The following is a 23,534-nucleotide window of genomic DNA, read 5'->3' as shown; positions in this document are numbered from 1 at the left end:
AAATTTAATAAAGTAAAAGGATTTGTCTATTTTTTGAATTTATCAAAATTCTTTCATTCTCAATTGAAAAATATTAATCGAATTAATCATTATTAATTATATGAAAATGAGGTAACTTTGCCATTTTGTCAAGCATTGTATTATCCTGGTCGACTATAAATCCTGTCAGGATCGAGGAAGATAGGCTTGCTCCCTGACGCACGCGTGAGAACATTTCGCGCTGCGAAATGTAACGCGCGACCGTTCGAGGGGGATCGTGCACGAGAAATCGAAGGTAGCTTCGGTACCCTCATTCGATCGGTCGTCACTTTTGTACGCGTCCTCACGTACGGCTCGTTCGATCTTTTCCGCGAAACCTAAGACAGACACGTCGCCTGACAGAGGAGAGAGGAGACTCGGCGCACTCTATTCGGCGTACGAAGTATGTACCTATCTACCTGTCTACCTCTACCTGTTCCGTGCGACTACCAACGAGCACACATGCGTTTACACGTAAGTCATAGGCCCGATAGAGTGACGGACGAGGCAGGCAGGCGGGCAGGCAAGCGGGCAAACGGCCAGATAGCCTCGCAGCGGGATTCTACGTGCTTCACGTATCCGCTCGTTTCCTTCGATCTCGCCTCGAATCACTTCCACCGCCGCCGCGCAAAGTTCCACGTCGGATGTGCAGATCGCACGAATTCCAGATCAGGCCGACTGTCGTTTTATTCATTGGACTCGAGTAACGTGTGACGGGGTAAAAATATTCCGAGCACTGAAGCGAACCTTAAACATCTGACACCAAGTCTGACACTTTACAGACACATTTTAGCATAATTGCGTAATAATAAATTTTTTTTACATAAAGGATATTTATTAAACAAAGAATAGAAATTATAAAAAAATAACCGATTAACATCTGATGCGTTTCATGCTTTTGAACCAATCAATGAAAATTTTAAGTCTCTTTAAAGTGTTTAAATTTGTTAAAAATCGGTGGTTATCTCTATTCTCGATTATATATTTGCTGAAACTAACTGTAAAGCGACGTTTTAAATATTTAATTCATAAACTGTGCGTAGACATGAAGATACGACATCTACTTCGCGTTGATCGCCGACTGTAGTCGCACAGGAAATTAATTAATTGGCTATTGCGAATAGACATTGGAAATGGACGTGCATCGACTTCTCCGAGAATATCGCTTAATTAATTTCCTACTCCTACGCAAGTTGTTCGACGCGGCAGTTCCTTCCATGTCCCTCGAAAGGATCGTGGAATCATGCCAACAATGTCCAATATCGAGAGGTTGCTGCGTTTGATTCGCTCGGATATGTCTGGGATGTGACTTTTGCAATTCTCTTTTTACAGATTTCTAATTAAAAAGAACAAATTCGATGCTAATCTCAATCGTATATGGTCATGAAAAATCCCTGCTCGCGATGCTTTATGCATTTCGGCGTATTTACGCGCTCGGACACGCATTCGAATAATGGTTTTATGCGTTTATTCTGCGTCGCACAATTTAAGAAAGAGGATAATTCATGTTACGTACTGCACGATCGTAGAATACGAGATGACGCATTCGGCCACAAAGCAGCACGTATACACATCCCACGCTCTCCTCTTTCTCTCTCTCTCTCTCTTCCGCATTTTATTTATTATATTTCCTTAACATCAAGTGGGATAATTGAATATGATAACATTAAAATTCATTTTCAATGGCTATTATAATACGATTATATTTTTATTTTATATTGAAAAATAATCGTGTTATTTATACTCTAGACAGTGTTAATTTTTCTAACTTGATTTTTTATTAATTTCATTCTTTTTCCACTTTTCCTTGCATATTTCTCGAAATCATCCTGCGAAAGACATGATTATCTATTCTATCTTTGTGTTTTATTTGGTTGGATCATCTATTGCACGATGCATTTCGAGAATCCTGGCTCTTTCAATTTCCATCTCGGCATTTAACGATGAAAGGAGAAATTCGATTCAGGTATCGTCCGCGTGATTGTAAAACTGAGTAGCAAAACGCCCACGCGAATTCCTAGATTCACAATTGCAACGTCTTCGATGATTCTTGGCGCACCGAGACTGTACTTAGGTGTGTTCTTTGTTTCAGGGTTGCGATAATTTCTAAGTATGGTGGAAATTTAATTAGACTGAACAGAGCTTATTTTGTATAATTTATGAGAAATCGGAGATTAAAAAAAACTGTGTTTGAAATTTCTGACTATTATTCTCAAGCTTTTATAAAAAAGGAGAATTATTTCCTTAAATGAAATTTAAAATGCACCTAAAATTTAAGTTAAAATTTAAATAATCAACTTATATATTTTTAATCGTGCTCGTTAATTTTTCTCGGTACATTACATGTAATAATTTGCGGCACGAATCAATAAGTTTTGTATGTATGATCTTTACAATGATCGGACGCGTTGGAAACTTATCGAGTCTACGAGAATCGAAAACTCTAACACGATATTGGACACTTCCTCCGACCTTAACCTTAAACCATTTACGTCTCAATTGTAACGAACTCGTCGCGGTGAAATAAGAGCGGCGCGACAAAGGAAGCGTCTCGATGTTGAAGCACAAGGAACGTTCTTTTCACGGGGAGGCGAGCGCGACGACCGGCCGAGACCAGCTGTATTAGAATATATATACGAGGTGTAAAAAAAAGGCGAGCACGAAAGTCGCGGGCGTGAGAAAGCCGGCCCTCGAGCGAGCCACCAATTAACACCAATTAGCGCTCATCTGCTCTAGGTACTGCCAGCGAGCTGGAGCTCGCTGTCTTTACGTTTAGCGAGAGACGTCTGACTCGCCGCGGATTGGCTACAACATGCTCTTTGTACTGCATAGACTACACTCATATCGAGTACACGACTTCAAATGTCAAAGCGAGACAGACACGCCATATCGAAAATTGGCTTCTGATCATCGACTTCTCTCCAATGCAGAGAGAAGCCAGCTTTTGCAAATTTTTGAATAAGAGAAACTGACTCGTGCGAATCGATGGATGCGATGCATAAATATCGGATCACGGCGAGGGAAATTGATTCACTAAGTTCGCGAGTTAGTAGTTAAGTCACGAGTGTACAGTTAAGCGAGAAACACGACGCCAAAAGCGGGAAAGGCCTTAGTCGGCAAGAAGTAACTCACATGTCAAATCGACACTTGCGCAAGAAACATATCTTTCGTTAGGTAACGGATTACCTTGTCAGACTCTGCGATCTGTATTATCCAAAATCCGTTTAATTGGAAATACAATCTTTTTCATTTCGTTTTAATTAAAAGATTATCTATATTTATATAAAAAAGAAAATATATTCTATTACATTCTTATATACACAATCTCAAAAATATCCAAACTGTTGTTTTACGGACACTGTAGCTAATGTTATTTGTTGAAATGATGTGTAATTATTCGAAATACATATCATTTGAAGAAATGCATTCTTTGGTTGACCATAAAACTTCTGGAAATATTTCTGATATTCTTCTTTTGTAACAATCGAAACTGTTTCGAGGCCATTTGAATTTCAGAAATCGTATAAAACATTGTCCTTTTAACTTCAATTTAATTTAATTTCGGGAATAAGAAATATTAAAAATGTATTAAACCGTTTGTGAATCAAAAAAAGTAATGAGTATTGTTTTAATTTTTGATTCTTGCATACGAACTTTGTTCGATGTAGCTCTTCTTTCCTTTAAATTGAGCTCTGACGCTTTGTTAGGATTTCACATTTAATCATTTCGAGCGTTTCTGAAAATGATTTTCTTAATTAAACATTAAACTTTAATGTTCGCTTTTTACTCCATTACTGTTTTTTCAAATGTTGAAAACATACTCGCACTTTTTTTGTCACAGCAAATGAAAACAGCAACGTAGCGCAATTAAAGTGTACAAAATTATAATGGCATCGATTGTTCCGTCATTGTAGAACAATGCTTCGGATATTTTTGGAACAGACCGTGTCTTATATGCCCGATTTCACCAACCGCGTTTAACTTTAATCTTAGTTTAACTCACTCTTTATCTCCTTTTAATTCTTCCTTTAGAAAGAGACAAAGAGTGAGTTGAACTAAGATTAAAGTTAAACGCGGTTGATGAAATCGGGCAATAATGATATAATTCTTTTAATATATATGTGGATATAAAATAATTTATTTTTTATATAAATATTAATTATTAATAATTTCTCTTAATTTCCACGACATGCGATATTACTCCACAAATGCCGCTCCTCACCCTCTCTCTTCTCTCCCTCTTTCTTTCTTTCTTTTTTCCACTCAGAATCCGCGTTCATTGTCTAATTCCGAGGATCGTCAAGTTCATTATACCGCAGGCGCGCTCGCGAGAGCCGATGCCGCGCGCTAATCTTTTTTTCGCCGGGACCGGTTCTATCAGAGGAACACTTCCAGCTTTCTACCATCGCATCGGCGGCTCGACTCCCGTGTAACCCCGTCGGGTGCCAGGCGTGCTGAGGCAACGCGAAGAAGCAGCGGACAGGCCGCGTCTTCCGCGCGGTTCGAATTTATTTATTGCATTAGCCAGCCGTCGCTCACTCACGGCTCTTGATTGGTGGTACCAATCGGGTTCCCTTTTGCGAACGACGCAACGCGATGGCGAAGATAAGCCGACCGTATATAAAGGATGAAATCGTTGTGTCAATACTCGTGGTAACCGTTGTAATTATCCCGATTAGTGGCGATTCTCTGCGGTCCCGCAGAATGTTACGAATGTATCGGTAATCATTACAATCGTGACTTGCAATCATATTCAAATCCGACTTATACGATGTCGATGTTATATATCTTATGGAATTTACTCGCCTAAACATTCATGAGAGAATCACATGTGTATAAATTATCATGTATGATATTTAAGAGAAACAAACAATTTATATTAAAAAAGCGCACTCTGCACACTAGATGAAGTAAAAATGATGTGTTTCAGCATCATATATGTATTGTATTATTAGATTTATTTTATTGGAATTAATGCGCGCTATAGCTCGTTTACACCGGAAGTTGTTTTCTACCGCATAGTTTTGCGCGACGGATGCGCTTTCGTGTAATTCTCGGTTACATAAGCCAAAGTCCTGAAATTGGTAACCCTACACTATCGTATAATTTAAACCGCCCCCAAAGGTCAGCAGACGCTGTATAAATTTGCAAAAGCACCAGGCTCCGAAGGTTCCACTTAGAGCCCGGCGAGGAATTATTCAAGCTGGGCAAGGGTTAATTGCTGCCTTCATCAAACCACCTCCCTTCCTCTTTCAAATGAGCCCTTGTCGCCTGTGACATCACCGTTCTGTATTTAATCCGACTTTGTTGCTTTATGGCTGGACTGTAGACGGGAATCCGGATGCATCTTCCGAAAAGAGATAATCTTAATTGCGATATGTGTGCATGTTTTCTTTCTTACAAAGATTTATTCAAATTATTATTCCACAAGTTAACAAAATAAATATTTCCACGATTTAAATTAATAAAAAGCCATATAAATAGAATTACATATATAAAAAACTAAGTTTATATATATAATTCCTTTTACAGATCAATTTTTTATTTAATATGAATTTATTAATATTTTTTATGATTAAAAGTTATGTTTTTGTGATTAATATCGAAGCAATTTTTAATAACATTTTTTATATTTTATTGTAGCTTTTAAAAATGATTTGAAAATATTCTGTTGCAGAGGCAATTCACGTTGATTCTACAAGCGAGGGACGAGACGAGCGCCGGCGTAATCGAGGAGGCGAGTTACAGCGGCATTGTCCTGCCAGGATCCACATGGCATACTCTCAATCATCAAGGGAGAAACGCTCACGTGGCGTATCGGATACGAGTCCAGTGCGCCGATCATTATTACAATGCGACCTGCACCAAGTTCTGCCGACCTAGAAACGACATTTTCGGCCATTACACCTGCGACGAGAACGGGGACAAAGTGTGTATACAGGGATGGAAAGGCGTTGATTGCGAGACAGGTGAGTTTGAGTTTGATCGACAATTACTTCGATTGTTGCTGCAGCCATATCGTTCTATTAAAATATACTCAACACTTTTAGAGACCCCATGTTTAGACTAATTACCAAGTTTAAAAATGTTTCCTCTCTTTATATAATTCTTATCTAATTAATAGCTTCCAGATAAATTTGTAAGTGATTTTTTTATCATCTTCGACCAACGGTAATTTTCCTTTTTTAATTCATAGAATTACGTTGCAAGAAAAAAAGAAGTTCCGTAACATATTTCAGTATTAGCACTTTAGATGTGCATCGACTTTAGAATGAATTATTGCTGATTAATCCCGTGTTTACCGCATTACCACACGCATAACCAGGTATTACCGCGCAGTTATTAATTACATTAGACACTATGTAATATGCACGCAAAAAATATCTACATAAATACACATTCCTTGATTCTCTTCTGTATCTTTTCGCGGAAAATGATTTGCCGATAAATTACTTTCATCAAGATATTACGTAAGCTTTTCATTCAACATCTAATTTTAAATTCAATGCACCGTAACTTTTCAAATGATAGAACGTTTATTGACGACGAGTGGAGGACGTACGTTTTGAAAAATAAAAAAGAATTTTAATTTTTAACAAACTCTCTTATCCATGGAGTTTCCTTATTTAGAAAATTTTTTCGGGATAGAAAATTTGGGATGCAAAATCTATCATGCGAAATGCTATATTCGCGAATAGCAAATCGTATTCTCTTACATCATTATTATCTCGTACCACTCTTTACAAGAACTCGGAAGATATCAAAGCGGAACGACGTAAGTCGATTTCTTGCTTCATCCTTTACGTCGTCGCAGGAATAATTAATCATTCATTGGAGCGTGAAATCTCGCGACAGGGCCTAACAACATCCTCCATGGATGTCGTTTATTTCTCACGGACACCTGCGCGTGCATCTCCTAACGAGGCAATTGCAATTCGATTACTGGCCATTAATAATCATTGTCGTTTGTCGTCGAATAATTTTTCAAGGGCGAAAAGATTCAATCTTTGCCAAAAAGATCTTTCTTATATCTGCGTTTGAGAAATCTGTAAATGAATGAAGTCCAAATAAACAAAGTCTATTGACAATTTATTTATAAATGTCAAATAAATTGGATTGTCATCTTGATATCGTAGTATTAGTTTTTTGTTTAAAACAAAGGAGATCTATATACAGTTGGCGGATAATAAATTCTTGCAGAAAAGATAGCGTATCGATTTGCAAAATAATTTGGTTTAAGCAATTTATTATTTGAATGAGAAACGCAAAGGGACTTCAACTTTTCTCTCGCAGTTCTTTAATTCCAAAATTTATTTAGTAATAATGCAGCTTCAATAAAATATTGATTTTTATTCCTTCTTGATCCAAGACGAAATTGCTCTTCACGTTCACGCGGTTTTGGAATCTCTTGTCGGATTGATGTCCAGTTCCCGAAAGATCGAACGATTCCGTCACGTCCGCAATTAACGCGAGAGGAGATGAACGACTGGGCCGTACGCGGTCCCCTATGGATCGTAAAGCACGCGAATTATCTCGGTGCGTGCCTCAATGGGCGGACGTTAGACGCATGTCGTACGATCGTCACAAAGGTAGCGACATATCACGCCAGGTCCCATCGCACAATGCTGCGCCGACCAATATAACAGCTCTTTCTTCGCTGCTTAATCGTTACTTCCGCCTCGCCGTGACCGCTCCGTGGTTACTGTCATCCCTTCCTCTTTACGATAGGACACAACGCATGTATAAGGTCGATCTCAAACGGACCGACTACTTATTGAGGAGGCTCCGATCGCGTTTATACGACAATTCTTTCCGTTAGAGATGCGTGCTCTTTTCCTCTATTGATCCTTAGATCAGATGATTCACCTTCAAAATCTCAATTCTGGACAATATCCAACGCTGTAGCAGAAATCAAGATACAAATAAAAATATATACTTGATTTGTACATAGTTTAATATTTTCTTTCTAGATAGAAATATGAAAATTTTCAAAATTTTGAATTTATATTTAGTATCGAAATATTATATATCAAGAAGGAATATAAATTAATATTTCTCTGAAGCCGCATTATTACTTTATTATTAAATAAATTTTAGAATTATTATATTATATATTTAGAATTATTATATTATATAGGACTTATAGAACTTCTCTATATTAAATAAAACTGCGAAAAAAAGTTAAAGCCCCGTTGTCTCGTTGCGCTCAATAATAATTTGCTCAAACAATCGTTTCGCAAGTCGGCACGTTCGTGATATTATGCCAAAGGAATTCAAATAACATACGCGCGATTACTTTGTCGACGCTGCTCGTTTTCCTTGGCACTGTGAACTTTAAGATTTCACTGTTTGATAACCAACATAGCGATCACCTCGAGCCGCTGATTGATAATTTATTTTTTTTTTGCTGTATATATAGATTCAAGTGATGATTGCTTACATTGGGACCGACTTTCGTTTCCACAGTTCAAACTCTTCTGATCCCGCTGGAAGATTGAATCTTCTTGACACAGGGCGCGAAATGTAAAAAGTTTCCCTCGCTTAACGATGCAGGAAGATCGACTTGTCGAGTTTTGAGCACGTTCTACTTAGACGGACGGAAAAAATGCGCAAATCCCAATTAGAGAGACTATCGGCGGAGATCGCGTGTTCGTGCAAGGCGATGAATCGCGCGCGCGAATCTCGGTTAGAGAAGAGAGAGAGAAAGAGAGAGAACTGGCTCCGACATTTTTGTCGCGCTGTGAAAGGTCAATAGGAGAATTTCACTCGTGCATCCTCTTCACACGATGCACCAACGTTGTTGCGCGCGAGAGAGGTAAAATCTCTACGTGTGCTAAGCGCATACGTGCATGGTGCTCCTTTAACATCTGGCAAAAAGGATCTTGAAAGTTCAATGAACGCTCGGCATATATGAAATATGTGAACTTTATACACATAATTTTAAAAATATAACATCATTATGTGTAACTACAATTAATATTCAAATCGAATTGGAGAATTAAAAATAATATGCATATAATTACTTGTTATCGTATATATTAAAGCATCCTTTTCCTCTCTCTCTCTTAATAATGTTCTAGAATTATTCTTCTAAGAAAATCAAAGTAACATTGAAAAGTTGCGACAGGTGATGATCAAATTCTGTGAGAAACGTAGAGAAAATAAATTGTGCAGATTTTAACATTTTTACGATCGTTATTTAAACAATCATTAATGACATAAATAATTCATGTATTAGCAATTCTATGACTTTTGCTTTCTCTCTTAGACCTCCGACTACTTATAAGAATAAATGGACTCTGGTGAGTGTTCTGCAAAAAAGCTGCATAAAATTAATAACGTGCTTGTCTACATTATACCCCGCCACATGATGAGTTTTGCGCGTAATAAAAAATATAATTACATTCCGAGAAAGAGAGAGGTTCGCATCGCAACCTCGTGGGCTCAAGGCGCGAATTGCCAACGGACAAATAATAAAGGTTTTCCGCGCGACGCACGCAAATACACAGAGGCGGAAGAGGGATGTAAATTTTCCGGGAAAACACTTCCGCGTGTAACTCGCGAATGAGGCAACTCTGTCATAATCACGCGCAAGGAGCGGAGACTCTTGGGAATCGCGCGCGAAAAATCGCAAACCACCTATCCGGCAATCCGCCTCTCTTCGCACAGCTGTTTCGTGCGGCAAAAAGGCGCGCGACACGGAAAAAAAGGCCGATCCGCGCAAGTTAATTTACCTAACTGCCGGTGTATTAATCAACGGTCGTAAGCCGTGGGCATGTGAGTAGCAGCGTGATCGTTGAAACTCTAGGAAAATTTATAGTTTCTAAAATGCGAAAAGACCGCGAGAAAGAGAGAGAGAGAGAGAGAGAGAGAGAGAGAGAGAGAGAGAGAGAGAGAAAGAGAATCTCTTGGAGATTGCAAAAATATTCGCTTGATTGGCTCGACGAAGGATGATGACGTCCGCGTATCCAACAACACATATCGCGGCAAAGAAAAGGCTGTCACGAGCGAATGCGACGTCATTTAGGAGGTCCTGAAGTAGTCGCCGATGCAATCGTATAAATATCCATAAATGTCCGTTGTCGCGATGGAACCGAAAAAGTGAGAGAGAGGGAAAAGGGGGAGAGGAAGAGAGAGAGAGAGAGAGAGAGAGAGAGCAGGGCTATTAATCATTAAAGATGCCATGGGCGGTATACGCATATACGTGGTAAGACGCGAATGGACCGCCGTGTGATTATACGCGTATGTACAATAATCGCGTATACGTAACGGTAAAGGTGTTGGTACACGTACGAGAGACCGACTGAAGCCCCAAAAGGAGGATCCACGTATATGCGAGCGCGCGGCATGAGTTTTCGTTTCACGGTTGGAGGGATAATCCTTCTCTCTGTCACTTCTCATCTGTCTTTCTGTCCCACCGGCTAATTGAGTTGCTCGGTGCCGGCGAGATCTCCGTCGCGTTCGTCCTTTCCTCCGCTGTTCTTTCCTTTTTTTTCTTCATCATCCCGGAGAAAGGGGATGGAAGGGAAACCGACGTCGTCATCGTCATTGCGGTCTTCGTATTCCAAAGTGCTCGTTTCCAAAGGTCACGGTGTACTTTAGCTACGCCGAAATTAGATTTTGTCATCCAACCACCTGTAAGGTACCTGTTGCTTCGGCTCTTTCAATGTGTTATATGTCGTATTGAGGAGACGCGCGCGTCCCGTAATCCCTTACAGAATCCGCAGAAAGTATCACGTTCTTCCGCGTTCGTCCCGCCCGTTTCGTTCATTACGTCTCCGCTAATTACGTTTGCCTGACTCAATGACTATTACGTGTCGCATGCCACGCAGAAGTAAGACGACTAAGACAGATTAAGAAAAAGAAAGAAAGCTTAATCTATCCACGTCATCATAGATATGTTTCTCGAAAGGATTCTTTTTGAATCGCTCTCTCAATAACGATGTACATTTGATGCATAAACTCGTGAAAACATAATTTAACCAAATGTCAAATCTCTCTACAGTACATAATAATACAAAGTGATATTAATTTTCGCGATACAGTTACATCATAAATCTTATCTACGACATAAAAGATAAATTAATATAATAAGAAAACTGCGTCAGGAATTATTATTCTAATATGCATTAATAATTTATAATATACGTAATCAACATTATAATTATAATGAGAAATTATAGCTTATCAAAACTCCGAATTAAATGCGCGACGATATGTATAATTTACGAAAATATTTCTAGCCGTCTGCAAGGAAGGCTGCCACCCCGTGCATGGTCACTGCAACTTCAGCGGCGAGTGTCAGTGTCGAGCCGGCTGGCACGGCGAGCTGTGCGATCAATGCTTGACGTATCCCGGTTGCAAGCACGGCTATTGCAATGGCTCGAGCTGGCAATGCATCTGCGACACCAACTGGGGCGGCATACTGTGCGACCAGGACCTCAACTACTGCGGCACCCACGAGCCGTGCCAGAACGGCGGCACGTGCGAGAATACCGCGCCTGATCAGTACCATTGCAGGTGCCCGGATGGCTTCTCCGGGCCCACTTGCGAGAAGGTCGACAATCCTTGCGCTTCCAACCCCTGCCTGAACGGAGCGAAATGTCACGAGCTCGGCGAAACCGCGCACTGCGAATGCACTCCGGGTTTCGCCGGGACTTACTGTATGACCGACATTGACGAGTGCGCCTCGCAGCCGTGTCAGAACGGTGGCACCTGCGTGGACGGCAAGAATAGCTTCGTGTGTAATTGTCCGTCCGCCTGGCAGGGCGTCCTCTGTCAGTTCGACGTGGACGAGTGCGCGCTCAAGGAATCGCCCTGCAAGAACTCGCTCACCTGCATCAATCTGTCTGGCGATTACAGGTGAGCTTGTTATTAATATCCGAGGATTTATGCAACATTTTTCTATATAGAGATTTTTAACTTTCCTTTATTGTATATTGTCAAAATGGTACATTTTGTGTATTTAAATTATTTGGAAAGAAGTTACGTTTATCAGAATACAAAATAATTAATTAATATTTGGTTTTGTAGAAGAGAAAAAATGTCGAGAATTTTATGTTCTTTAGTGCTTACTTATTATAAACATTATTATAAGCATATAATTCAAGGTTGCTTATATTATTAACAGACATAAGTACCATGTATCAACAGCGTCGAGAACATGCGGTTATCGTAAACTGGAGGAGTTTCTCGTCCGGTCTTTCTATTTTTTTTGAATTACAGTGTGTTACGTATAAATGATAGGTTTCCCACGGACGATATAGTTATTGGAAATTAAGTCGTTATAAGGCATTTTCCTCCGCGTCCTGTGTATGGAAGGTTAAACAATAATAATAATAAAGAATTTTTATTGTTCGACTGCCCTATAATTACTCGTTTTATTACTTTTATAAAATAACGTCAACGCGGGAAAAAACTGCATCGTAACCGATCGTGTTAAACGCGATTTAGAAACCTGTTCATTCAAAATAGTGATTAAGCAAATTTTATAATAATTTCGTTTTTGTTGTCGACAGTTGCCGATGCCGGAGTGGCTTCACTGGTAAGAATTGCACGAAGAACATCAATGACTGCGTTGGTCAGTGTCAACACGGCGCGCTTTGCATTGACCTGGTGGACGACTATCATTGCAGCTGCACCGCCGGCTACTCTGGCAAGGATTGCGACGTCGACATCGACGAGTGCGCGTCCAAGCCATGCCAGAACGGTGGAGAGTGCCGGGATCTGGTGAACGCTTACGAGTGCGTATGCCCCGTGGGCTTCACCGGCTACCAGTGCGAGATCGATCGCGATCATTGCAGTCCGAATCCGTGCCGCAACTCGGCGCCGTGCTTCAACACGCAGACCGACTATTATTGCCATTGCCCGGTACAATGGCAGGGCAAGAACTGTTCGGATCCGGTCTCGCGTAACTCGCAGCAGTTCGGCGTGACAGACGACGAACAGTATGGCTGTGGTAGCGAGGGCACCCCATGTGGCGGAAAAGGCCGATGCAGCGGCGGTAGATGCATCTGCGATCCCGGTTATACTGGTATGCACTGCCACGAGAACATTAACGACTGTCGTGACAATCCCTGTCTGAATGGCGGCACGTGCGTCGATATGCTTAATTCCTTCCAGTGCGCTTGTCGAGAGGGTTGGAGCGGGGACCTTTGCGATCAGAGTAAGTAATAAAAAATATATGATGAGAGAAATAGATAGAATAAAAAATACTGATAGAATCCGATAAATTTGAATGATCTTAATGGAATTTATATTTTTCCAGATGTGGACGAATGCAAGGAACAACCTTGCCGCAATAACGGTACCTGCGTAGACGGCGTGGCAGATTTCACATGCATCTGTCGGGGTGGCTGGCAGGGCAAAACATGCGCGCTGCGTGGTGGTCATTGCGAGCCAGGCACTTGCCGAAACGGTGGTACCTGCCAGGATCATGGCGATGGCTTCACGTGTCACTGTCCACACGGTTGGGAAGGCGCAGCCTGTCACATCGCGTCGCCGTCAGCGTGCGCGAGCGATCCCTGCGCGAATGGCGGTACTTGTGTAAACACGGTTGATGGCAATTACCGCTGCGTCTGCCGCGACGGTTTCGAGGGGCCGAATTGTCGGCGCAACGTAGACGATTGTCAGCCGTTGCCTTGTCTGAATGGTGGTAAATGCGTAGACGGTGTCAATTGGTTTAGATGCGAATGTGCGCCCGGTTTCACTGGCCCGGACTGCCGTATCAATGTCAACGAATGCGCGAGCAATCCGTGCACAGGCGGAGCTACTTGCGTGGATGGTATTGCGAGTTTTTCGTGCACCTGTCCGCCCGGTAGAACCGGTACGCGATGCGAGATCCGTACGGCTGGTGGACCCGGTTGCACGGCTGCCACGTGGGACGACGATTGCAACGTATGCGAATGCCGGAATGGCAAGAATCAATGCAGCAACGTCTGGTGCGGACCGGGTAACTGTCTGAATGGTACCTCTTGTCTGGCCCATGAAGTCTGTGTTCCTAGTCCGGGCGAGAGCTGCCTGGCGCCACCATGTCCGGCATGGGGCGAATGTCGTCCCGTTGAAACCGGGAGACGAGTCGGACCGCCGGCGCTGCCGGCTCCACCATCCTGCTGGCCCGGACAATTCACACTCGGACCGACTTGTTCGCGGCTCACGATACTGCTGCGGAGGGATATGCTGGTGCCTGGAACATCAGTGGAATTGCTATGCCGTCGTTTAAGGAAACTTCTGACCGATCCGCGAAGACCTCAGTTGGTGGTTCTGCTATGCGATTTGAAACCAGGTGATAACGATACAATAGAAGTAACCATCTTCTCCGAGGCGGCGGTTAATGCTGCACGGGATCTCGGCGAGGCACTGAGTCGTCCGCTGGCGAGACCTCCCGTTTTAGCTTCAGTGTTAGAAGTCAAAGTGGAGACGGCGCTGCTCAGCGAGCCTAGTTCGGTTGGTGTAGCCAACACCGGCGGCTACGTAGCCGTTTTAGGCGGTGCTCTAACAACCGTGCTACTGTTGGTACTGTTCGGCGGCCTCTGGTATCTTAGAACCATAAGACATAGGTCGAACTTGACGGCAACTACCAGTAGCGAGACCTCGCTACATCGCCATCGTAGCGATCTGGACGAGAAGTCTAACAATCTTCAGAATGAGGAGAATTTAAGAAGATATGCAAATCCACTCAAGGATCAAGATCCCGAGCCCAGAGTATCTGTCGTGAGACCTCTATCGGGCGCTTCGCTCGGCACCTTGACTGGTGCCGAGGAGAGTCTCGAAATGGTATCTGAGGAAGGTAGACATCGCTTGCCGCCACTCTACAAACCGCCTAGCGCGGAAGCTAGGAACAATACGGCCAGTTTTAGCTACGAAGAGGGACCGCATAAGCCCTATAGCAAGCCTAGATTACAAGAACCATCATATCCTCATCAGCAGCCGGGTACCAGTCAAACATCGGGGCCGCATCAAGTTCTAACAGTACACGTGTGATTAAATATTGTGAAAGTAAACAGTGGAAAACAAATGTTGATGAGTTTCTTGAAGCAACATCGATAAACACGAAGCATCGATAAACTCGGAGACAATCATCAAGCGAAGATAGAAAATAGAAGATCTTGAAATGGCCTATGTAAAAGTTTGGACAATTTTATTCTTTGTGATAATGGGAAATGACTTTCAACTTCTGAATAACTTAAGATGGCTCTGAGGTTTTTCTTTGTTAAGTTGAGCCGACATTTAGAACATATTGGGGACAAATGCAAGGAAAAGAGAAAGAAACTGCATGATTCTTATCAGAATCTTATTTATTATGAAATGTATATTACGAGATAACGCATAAATTGTTAATAGTATCTTTAACTGATATCTTTTGACAGTCAGTTCATTCATAAAATATGCTTAATATGTTTAACTTTTAGATAATTTTTCAAATATATTACAAAAATAGCGCAATTCATAAATGATATATCTCAAATTGAAAATGTTTGAAAGTTATTTCTCTCTTTTTTCTCATTTGTTCCTTTCACGTTTTTGCGTGATGATAATATGCGATTGACAATTATAAATAATTTTAATGATAATGATCAGTTGTTATTGGTGTACATATGTACATAACTCGTACTTATTAATTTCGCTAAGCCTCCAATCTTTTCTTCTCTTTTTTTCTCGATAATTTTTATACGCGCCTTGATTTTATACGTTTTATATGCTCGACTTTGTACTCTTTTGATAGTATTGCTTACCGCCCTCCATCGCAGTTTTTATTTTAATCATTTAAGAAAACACTTGGGTGGCACTTGCACAAGATGTGCGTTTATCATGTATAATCGTCAAAGTAAACTTGCGCTCTATTCAAGAGAGACATATAAATGATTAAATAATGTGTAAATAAATTTAGCGAGAATGCGGCAAAATTTCTTTAGATATATTCGGAAGTATTAACGTTGCACAGACATTACTCGAGATCGTTGTCTGCGAAAGTTTGCTTTGTATGATGTAACGTGTGCTTCAAACGTTCCTTCAGACGATATTATTGTGATATTCATAGAAGAAACAATGTCATTGTCTAGGATTACTGTGGTATTCCGCGTGTTCGTTTACTTTAACAGAGATACTGCCACTGCGAAAAAGATGTGCTCTACTTTGTACACTAAATCGCGGACACATTGACTTGTAAAGATCATATTAATGGCGTAAATAATACAATGTTTTTAGAGAGAAAGAATATTCGGACGCAGTGAAGATAAATGTGTATATAGTGACGCTATTGCATCGTGGAACGATGTACGTAAATAAATCTAAGTATATATGTTCAAATCGTTCTCTTCCCCAGTCATCGTCACCCCCCCCCCCCCATCTTTAGATGTGCAATTTGTTTTTTTTCTTTTTTTATACTATAACATTTTCCTTCCCCCAGCGAAACGTCTGTAATAAGTTAGTTTAAACGAAGAAGCATAGGGCTCTCGTTCTAGACGTACATAGATTTACAGCAGGAAGGAACAAAGTTTTATCATAGATTTATTTTATGGAGAAAAGTATATTATTGTACGAATACATAGATGCGAGAGACGGCGAATATATATATAAATATATAAATATAAATATATATATTATATATATTATTTTATATTATATTATATTATTTTTATTTTATATTGTCTTGTATTAATAAAATTTCTACAGATCATAAGCAATAGTTGATCACTTTTATACGACAATTTTCATATTCACTTCAAAACGAAGTAATGACAAAAAACTTAAAAAAAAAACCGTATCTATCGAACTAATGCTTCTGATCTAATCGACGATAGATAGTTAAAGGACATTCACACGTTGTGATTATTCGTGTCTGACATCGAGAAATGTGCAAACGAATGCATGTACATAAACATCTTTTTATTATCTTTTCTTCCCCCGTTCTTCTTCTCCTTCGCATAGATTTATGTGGCGATGTGAAAGACTTCAATAAAAAGTACAATCCTTCGATATGGTGTCTAATACAATTTATTTTTACATTTTTCTTACATTTAAATCGTAAAAAATGCGCTGTTTTACCGCAGTCTTTTTTCTAGAAGAAAAAACCAGAGATTGACGAGAAGGTCATATGTACATGCACGTACAACCAAAGTTAAAGAATTAAAGAGTTTTTATTGTACATTAATACACGTATATTTGTTAGTTTATATCTTCAAAAATGTATCAAAAAATGTGTGTTTAAAATTATACTATATATATCTTTATTTATATATATAGATATTCAATGTTTCAACAAAATATTAAATATGCAATATAGGTTCTTTATTGTAATTTTTATAGAAAAATGAAAGTGTTTTATGTAAGTAAAATATTTAAATATTTAAAAAGAAAATATTTATCTTACAAAAGATTTTCAATACATTTAAAGATTTAGCATCTGAAACTTAAGTCGCTCTGTATTTTTCTTTCGTGTGAGTAAAGAGCATTAGAAAACACATATGAAAACTTAATTTAGAAAAAAAATTGCACCAAAAAATTATTTGTTTTATCTGAAATTTTGAATAAGAATATCTGAAAGATCAGAGAATTCTCACAGAATCTTTTTACAAGATTTTAGTAAATGTATGTAAGTCCTGTCCCAAATAATTTATTTTCTTATTATATTTTAAATAAAAAAATAAAAATTATAATGAGAAAATTAGAATAAGGATCGTCACTGTGGCCAATCAAGAAATGATAAAAACATATTCGTTTCTCTTTCTCTTCGGTGATAGAGATACGGGCTCAGCGCGATGGATCTTATCAACGGCGCCGATTTTAATGGCCCGCGATTGTTTCATTAAGGATAATGCCGATGTCATTACCATCAAAAGTACGGCTGAGGCTGAGATTAACAAAGCAAACTTGACGGGCCATATCTCGCGTTGCTGTCGATGCGATGACGAGACGGGACGGATCCCCCTCGTGTACCGCTCGCCGCTTGTGAACGAACGATCTGCCGAAATTACAATACAATGGTCCAGAAGAGCCACTTGACGAATACCCGGTGAATGAATCACGCAACCCGCGATGAACGATTGCGGCTCGTGTGAAACGCGATAGTAGTCACCGATCGACATTCTCATGAGAAGGAGATGATATGAGCCTTTTCTTTTATTGACGGAATATTTGCGACGAACGAACGCGAGGAAATAAAAAAAAAATTATCTCGTAGCTCTTTTATCACTTTATCATAAAAAATGCAAATGGCGAAAATTTGTCAAATATCACGGAAACTTTTCCGACTTGGTTTCATCAACAATCGATTAGCAATTTTAATTCTTGTGAAGAATTATTATCGAATCTTTTATTAAATGCTAAATATTATGCATTTTTATTTAATTAAATATTTCATTATCGAGGACACATAATAATATAATATAATAATATAATAATATATTATAGTTTCTCTTACAGAATGAAAATTCTCGATAAAATCATTATTTCTGAACAAAGAATAAACTTAGAAAAGAGAATCTTTTTCTCAAGACTCGATTAATATCATGTAAAGACATTCATATTGAAAGATTTACATAATTGATCGGATCATTTCGATATTTTGTATAATTTTGATATTTTGTCTCTCCTAATTTGTTATTGAAAAAAACTCTTATTCAGAACTCTTTAAAAGCGCTTTTTTGTGAGAATACACAACGCTTTTAAATCATTCTCTTTAATAACACATTGTTTTCAGAGATAAACGGATAAACGTGAACAGTCTTCTTTTCACGCAATTATTATTACGAAATCGCGAAATTTTATGTATGCTATAAATTCGAAAGTTTGAAAATACATTATATAATACATGATTTTTAATATACCTGTTTATAATTTCTGTCTATTACGTAAATTCGCAACTAATTTCACATAGCGAATTGTTACTAATTTACAAAAGCATTATGTCTTAATACGATAATGTTTATATTTATATAAAACTTTGCTAAGTTATATCACTAATTTCAAATGAGAATAATAATTATTTACAAATATGGATCTCACACAAGTATTTTGATTTATAATACATAATTTTGATAATATATATAATTTGGTTTCTACAACATTTCCTAATTTGCACATTTTCTTCTTCAATAACTGAAAGAATAAGCATACTAGAACACAGAAATTGCAAATATTTTCATATATTTTATATATCCAAAATAAAATCCTATACAATCTCAAAATATTTTAATTACTGGCGATATAATTACAAATAACCTTGTATTAATATATAAACGCATTATTCAGACATTAGAAGACATTCAAGATGCTGCAGAAGCTTTACGATATAGAGAGATGGATACGTGGACTGAATACGAAGATAAATATGAATATGAAGATGAATATGAATACGATGACTTCGAAGAGGAAGAGAAAGACATCGTCATGGAAGAGGAGGAGAAAGACATCGAAACAGAATCAGAAGTCATCAATGAGACCGACGTAATGGCGGGTTATGTAACAGAATTCGAAGCAAGAAAGATGAGGGAATTAGCGGCCCAAGCTGAAGAAAAGAAAAAACACCTGCGGCGTTTGATCGGTGTAACTTGAGCTTGGTAACAGTAGCTTAATAGAACACGTACAAAATATTCTTACATATCGATTTCCGCAATTTATGATTATATTAAAAGTGCTCCAAGAATTAAGAGAGTTACAGCAATGCAAATAAGTAACGAGATCGATTTTTTTCTTTATAAATCTCTGATCGACTGATACGATAAACGGAGCAGGTCAAAAAGAAAACGAATGATGACGCATCCGAGGAGACGCCGATCACACCGGAAGATGAAGTAACCGTGAGTGATCGGGTATCCACCGAGAGCTCGGTTCATCCATGCCTACGCGAGATAGATATCAGCGATTCCCAGCTGAAAATAGTGAATCCTTACACAGTGTACCAAGTACCGGACGATCCCGGATTGCTACCGGCTTTCTGGCTGTTGCGCGAACGTCCGCCAATTTACAGCGCGGATGGTGTGCAGAAATTCTACGACATAGTGAAGCGTTCGGGTCTGCGACCGATCGGTTCATTAAGAGACATGCTTACGAGCGATCAAGTTAATCTGCGACACTACGGACTGGAATCGCCCGTGATAAAAGCGATCTGCGAGGCTTTGGCAGACAACACTTACGTGCGAACAGTGGACCTTAAAGTACTGCAAATTCACAAATGATTAAATAACAACTTATTTTTTTCTTTTTTAATAAAATCACAAAACCTGCGAAGATATCCTCTGATTGATTAAAGAAAATTATTCCCAAATTATCATATATCTTAGATATTTGGAAAACAAAAAATCTATCATTCTTAAATTTTTTATAATATAAGATAAACATGTGTGTGTTAACTTACATCCAACAGGACATTTTTTCTTTTAATTAACGATTACTTTATCGCAGGGCAACAAACTATCCCCAAATGTGTGCAAATATTTAAGCAATCTGCTACTTAAGAACAATGTGATAACCAGTTTATCATTGTCGGGCTGCCAAATCGGTGCAAATGGTGTAAGCAGATTGTGCGACGCGATATCGATAAATACAACCCTGAAAACGCTCGATCTCAGCAGCTGCAATATCGGAAACGAGGGTTTCGAATACATTGCGTCCGCGTTGTCTGATAACCAAGGCTTAGAGAGCGTTAATCTGTCTGATAATCGTCTGGACGAAATGTGTTCCGAAAGTTTGCAAGATCTCCTCTCGCACTCTGATATCTTGACACAACTGAATTTATCCTGGAACTCTTTATATAGCGCTAGAACTTGGAAAGCTCTTATTAATGGATTAAAAAAAAATGAAACATTACATTCTCTGAATTTATCTTGGAACTCGCTTGACAACGAATGCGTGCTTCATCTGTATAAATTATTATCACGTTCGCAAAGCATTGAGAAGCTGGATTTAAGCTGTAAATATATATATATCTTGTTATAAACAGAATATATATACATTAATATTTGTTAATAAAAATAAATAAATAAAAGAGATTCCTATAGGAACAATCTCTCTCTTTTTCTTTATTTGAAAAAGCTCAGCACTTTCTAATATAATAGATATTATTACATTTTTATATAGATAGTGATAAAGTAAAAGATAAATATACAAAATATAAAAAGTCTAAAATATACAGCACAATCCAGCAAATAAACTCTAATGATAAATGTTTTTTTTTCTATATTGAATTTATAGGGAATAGATTTACCGAAACGGATGCTGTATCCATCGCGGCAGCTCTATCGAAAAATAATACGCTTCAGGAATTACATCTGGGGAACAATCCTTTAAGAGCACAAGGTGTTTTAGCTCTGGTGCGTGCAATCACACCGCATGTATCACCCGATAGCATTTATCTTCTGGACTTGGAGAATGTTTGGGCGAATAAGGATGTTCTTCAAGAGTTGGAGGAAATCGAAAAGCATAAACCATGGGTCGTCATCAAGTTAGGCGGTATTCTGAGCAATTACCAACTTGTTGGACCCAATGTTAGAAGGATACTTCTGAAAAGAGCGAATTATGAGGCGATGCAACCGAAACGAAAGAGACAACGACGCAATTTTGGTCATTTTGTAATGTCGTTGAAAGATAAAACAATTCCGCGAGGTATATTCTACAGAATTCTCTTTTTAGAATTTTCTTTTTTTTCCCTTAGGTTCTCATAAATTTGTAAATTTTTAAAATAATTATAAAGAAATTTATTTTTCTAGCAAAATTTATAGAATTGGTAAAGAATTTTAAACTGAAGCTTTCAATATCGCTCATCAATGAGATTATGAATGTATTTGAAGGACCAAAAAACACTGTCGATCTAAAACTGTTAAAATCATTTTACTTGGAAGAATATCCGGAAACAGCAGCGTCATTCTTAAAATTGAAGAAAAAGAAAAAAAATTTTAAATATGAAAAAAGAAACACAGAAGATATAACAAACTAAAAATAAGAAAATAAATACAAAAGAAATACAAAAATGAAAAAATAAGAAAACAAATCAAGAAATCTATATTAAAAGAACCAAATATTTTGTTTACTTTTATCTATTGAGAATTCTTTAGAATATAATATTAAAAATTTAATTTTTATCTATATATTATTATCTTTAAAAGTTAAAAAAAATTTTTTGTCATCAATTTATATTTTTAACTTTGTAAATAGAGTGGCTATAAATTGTACAAGAAAAATTCTAGGAAAATGTATATTATCGTTGTATAACAAAAAAGATTTTATAATCTCTCCCTTAATAATATTACATTACATATTAGTTTCACAACATAATATAAATACCATTTTGCAAAAATTAGTCCAGTATTATTTCTGCATTTAATGAGGTAAGAAATATCAATTGTGATGTGTTATAAATTTAATCTATGTAAAATATTCTTGCTGCAATGTCATCTACGATCCAATTGATACCATCGACTAGATTTTCACCTGTCACAGCAGAACACTTATAGATTTGCCAATGATGAGTCTTTATATTAGGTAACTCCAAAATTTCTGCTATGTCAGATGCAGATAATGCACCAGGCATATCTTGCTTGTTGGCAAATACAAGGAGACTCGCTCCCTCTAATCTCTCTTCTTGTAAAAGCTTGTATAATTCTGTTTTACAATCATCTAATCTCCTTCTGTCCGCACTATCTATTACCCAAACAAGTCCATCTGTAGATTCGAAATAATTTCTCCAATATGAACGCAATGATTTCTGTCCACCCACATCCCATACATTGAGTTTGTATCCACGATGTTCTAAAGTCTTGATATTGAAGCCAAGGGTAGGTGATATAGTATCTATTGGTTCGCCACTGAGTCTTTTCAACACTGTGGTCTTTCCTGCATTGTCCAAACCCCTGAAATGATAAATGCCTGCATTAGAATAATTGATTATATAATTATATTACTAAAAGTACGTTGTTTAAATGGTAACATTAATTCTATTAATTCGCTGTCTTTTAAATTATCCAATATTTAAAGTTGTTAAATTTAAGTTTATTTAACCTGTCAACATATAGGCTAACCACAAACTGGATATATAAAATAGGTACACAAATGCGAATACGTACAACATTAAAATTCGCATTTCCTTTTCTTTCTGCTTTAACTTTTTCAACACGGTTAACAAGCCCATTATAATATTTAATTAATTATTTCACAATATTCAGATCATTGATATCAGCGAATCGAATTCTTTCAAACTTGACAGATGTTTCTAGACGTTTCTAACCTCCATACATTTCTCTCAAACTTTCAACTATTATTGTTCTTTTTTCATTTTATTTTTCTTTTTCTAAAAAGACAATTATTTATATTAAAAAACTAATTTAAAAACTTGCTTAATATTATTTTTTCTTATTAATTTAATAATTCAATCTCTATAAATAAATTGTAATAATTGCGCACGGGATGTGCAATTTGGTAAAGTACACGCAAGGAATTCTGTCAAATCATTAATGTGTGCGTGTATGTTACATGAATTAGAATATTTAATAGAAACTATAGAAAGATGAGATATGAAGTAC

The 23,534-nt window shown here is 38.0% G+C and overlaps 3 protein-coding genes across 6 annotated transcripts in view; 2 read left to right on the top strand and 1 right to left on the bottom strand.

Moving 5' to 3' along the window:
• The window catches only part of Ser (protein serrate), a 41,037-nt gene extending 24,042 nt beyond the window's left edge, over positions 1-16,995 (top strand). The window contains exons 3-6 of the mRNA XM_083108245.1: positions 5,696-5,987; positions 11,262-11,880; positions 12,537-13,183; positions 13,286-16,995. Of these exons, the coding sequence (XP_082964371.1) occupies positions 5,696-5,987; positions 11,262-11,880; positions 12,537-13,183; positions 13,286-15,000 (3,273 nt within the window). The 3' untranslated portion in view covers positions 15,001-16,995. The remainder of the gene's footprint in view (positions 1-5,695; positions 5,988-11,261; positions 11,881-12,536; positions 13,184-13,285) is intronic.
• An 879-nt stretch (positions 16,996-17,874) lies between these two features.
• LOC145976931 (uncharacterized) lies at positions 17,875-21,975 on the top strand. Of its 2 annotated transcripts, none has more exons than XM_083108480.1 (6): positions 17,875-18,031; positions 19,270-19,563; positions 19,752-20,174; positions 20,422-20,929; positions 21,211-21,621; positions 21,726-21,975. In XM_083108480.1, the coding sequence occupies exons 2-6, from the start codon at positions 19,318-19,320 to the stop codon at positions 21,950-21,952; spliced, it is 1,815 nt and encodes a 604-aa protein (XP_082964606.1). In that variant the 5' UTR covers positions 17,875-18,031; positions 19,270-19,317; the 3' UTR covers positions 21,953-21,975. The 2 variants fall into 2 exon arrangements, with proteins under 2 accessions (XP_082964606.1, XP_082964605.1); XM_083108479.1 differs by lacking the exon at positions 17,875-18,031 and adding an exon at positions 18,913-19,027.
• Arl2 (ADP ribosylation factor-like 2) lies at positions 20,232-23,451 on the bottom strand. 3 transcript variants are annotated; one of them, XR_014440346.1, is made up of 3 exons: positions 23,079-23,451; positions 22,300-22,865; positions 20,232-21,518 (listed from the first exon to the last, which is right to left on the bottom strand). XR_014440346.1 is itself a non-coding variant. In XM_083108485.1 (2 exons), exons 1-2 carry the CDS (start codon positions 23,141-23,143, stop codon positions 22,376-22,378), a joined length of 555 nt encoding a protein of 184 aa, XP_082964611.1. In that variant the 5' UTR covers positions 23,144-23,451; the 3' UTR covers positions 22,197-22,375. The 3 variants fall into 3 exon arrangements, 1 of the variants encoding a protein (XP_082964611.1); XR_014440347.1 differs by having other exon boundaries at positions 20,232-21,515; XM_083108485.1 differs by lacking the exon at positions 20,232-21,518 and having other exon boundaries at positions 22,197-22,865.
• Positions 23,452-23,534: the final 83 nt, after the last annotated feature.

This window comes from Camponotus vicinus, unplaced genomic scaffold, assembly GCF_025532165.1.
Source record: "Camponotus vicinus isolate PSW18456_S1 unplaced genomic scaffold, iyCamVici1.0 SCAF_9, whole genome shotgun sequence".
Taxonomy (NCBI): domain Eukaryota; kingdom Metazoa; phylum Arthropoda; class Insecta; order Hymenoptera; family Formicidae; genus Camponotus; species Camponotus vicinus.
Note: the sequence above shows the minus strand (reverse complement) of the source record. Positions and strands in the feature narration are given on the sequence as shown.

Excerpts from the sequence above, each read along its gene's own strand:
- LOC145976931 (XM_083108479.1), top strand. Across the intron at positions 20,175-20,421 it reads TGCGAACAGTGGACCTTAAA|GGCAACAAACTATCCCCAAA; the intron begins GTACTGCAAATT and ends ACTTTATCGCAG. Across the intron at positions 21,622-21,725 it reads AGATAAAACAATTCCGCGAG|CAAAATTTATAGAATTGGTA; the intron begins GTATATTCTACA and ends TTATTTTTCTAG.
- Arl2 (XM_083108485.1), bottom strand. The coding sequence starts at position 23,143 with ATGGGCTTGTTAACCGTGTTGAAAAAGTTAAAGCAGAAAGAAAAGGAA. Across the intron at positions 22,866-23,078 it reads GAAATGCGAATTTTAATGTT|GGGTTTGGACAATGCAGGAA; the intron begins GTACGTATTCGC and ends TTATCATTTCAG.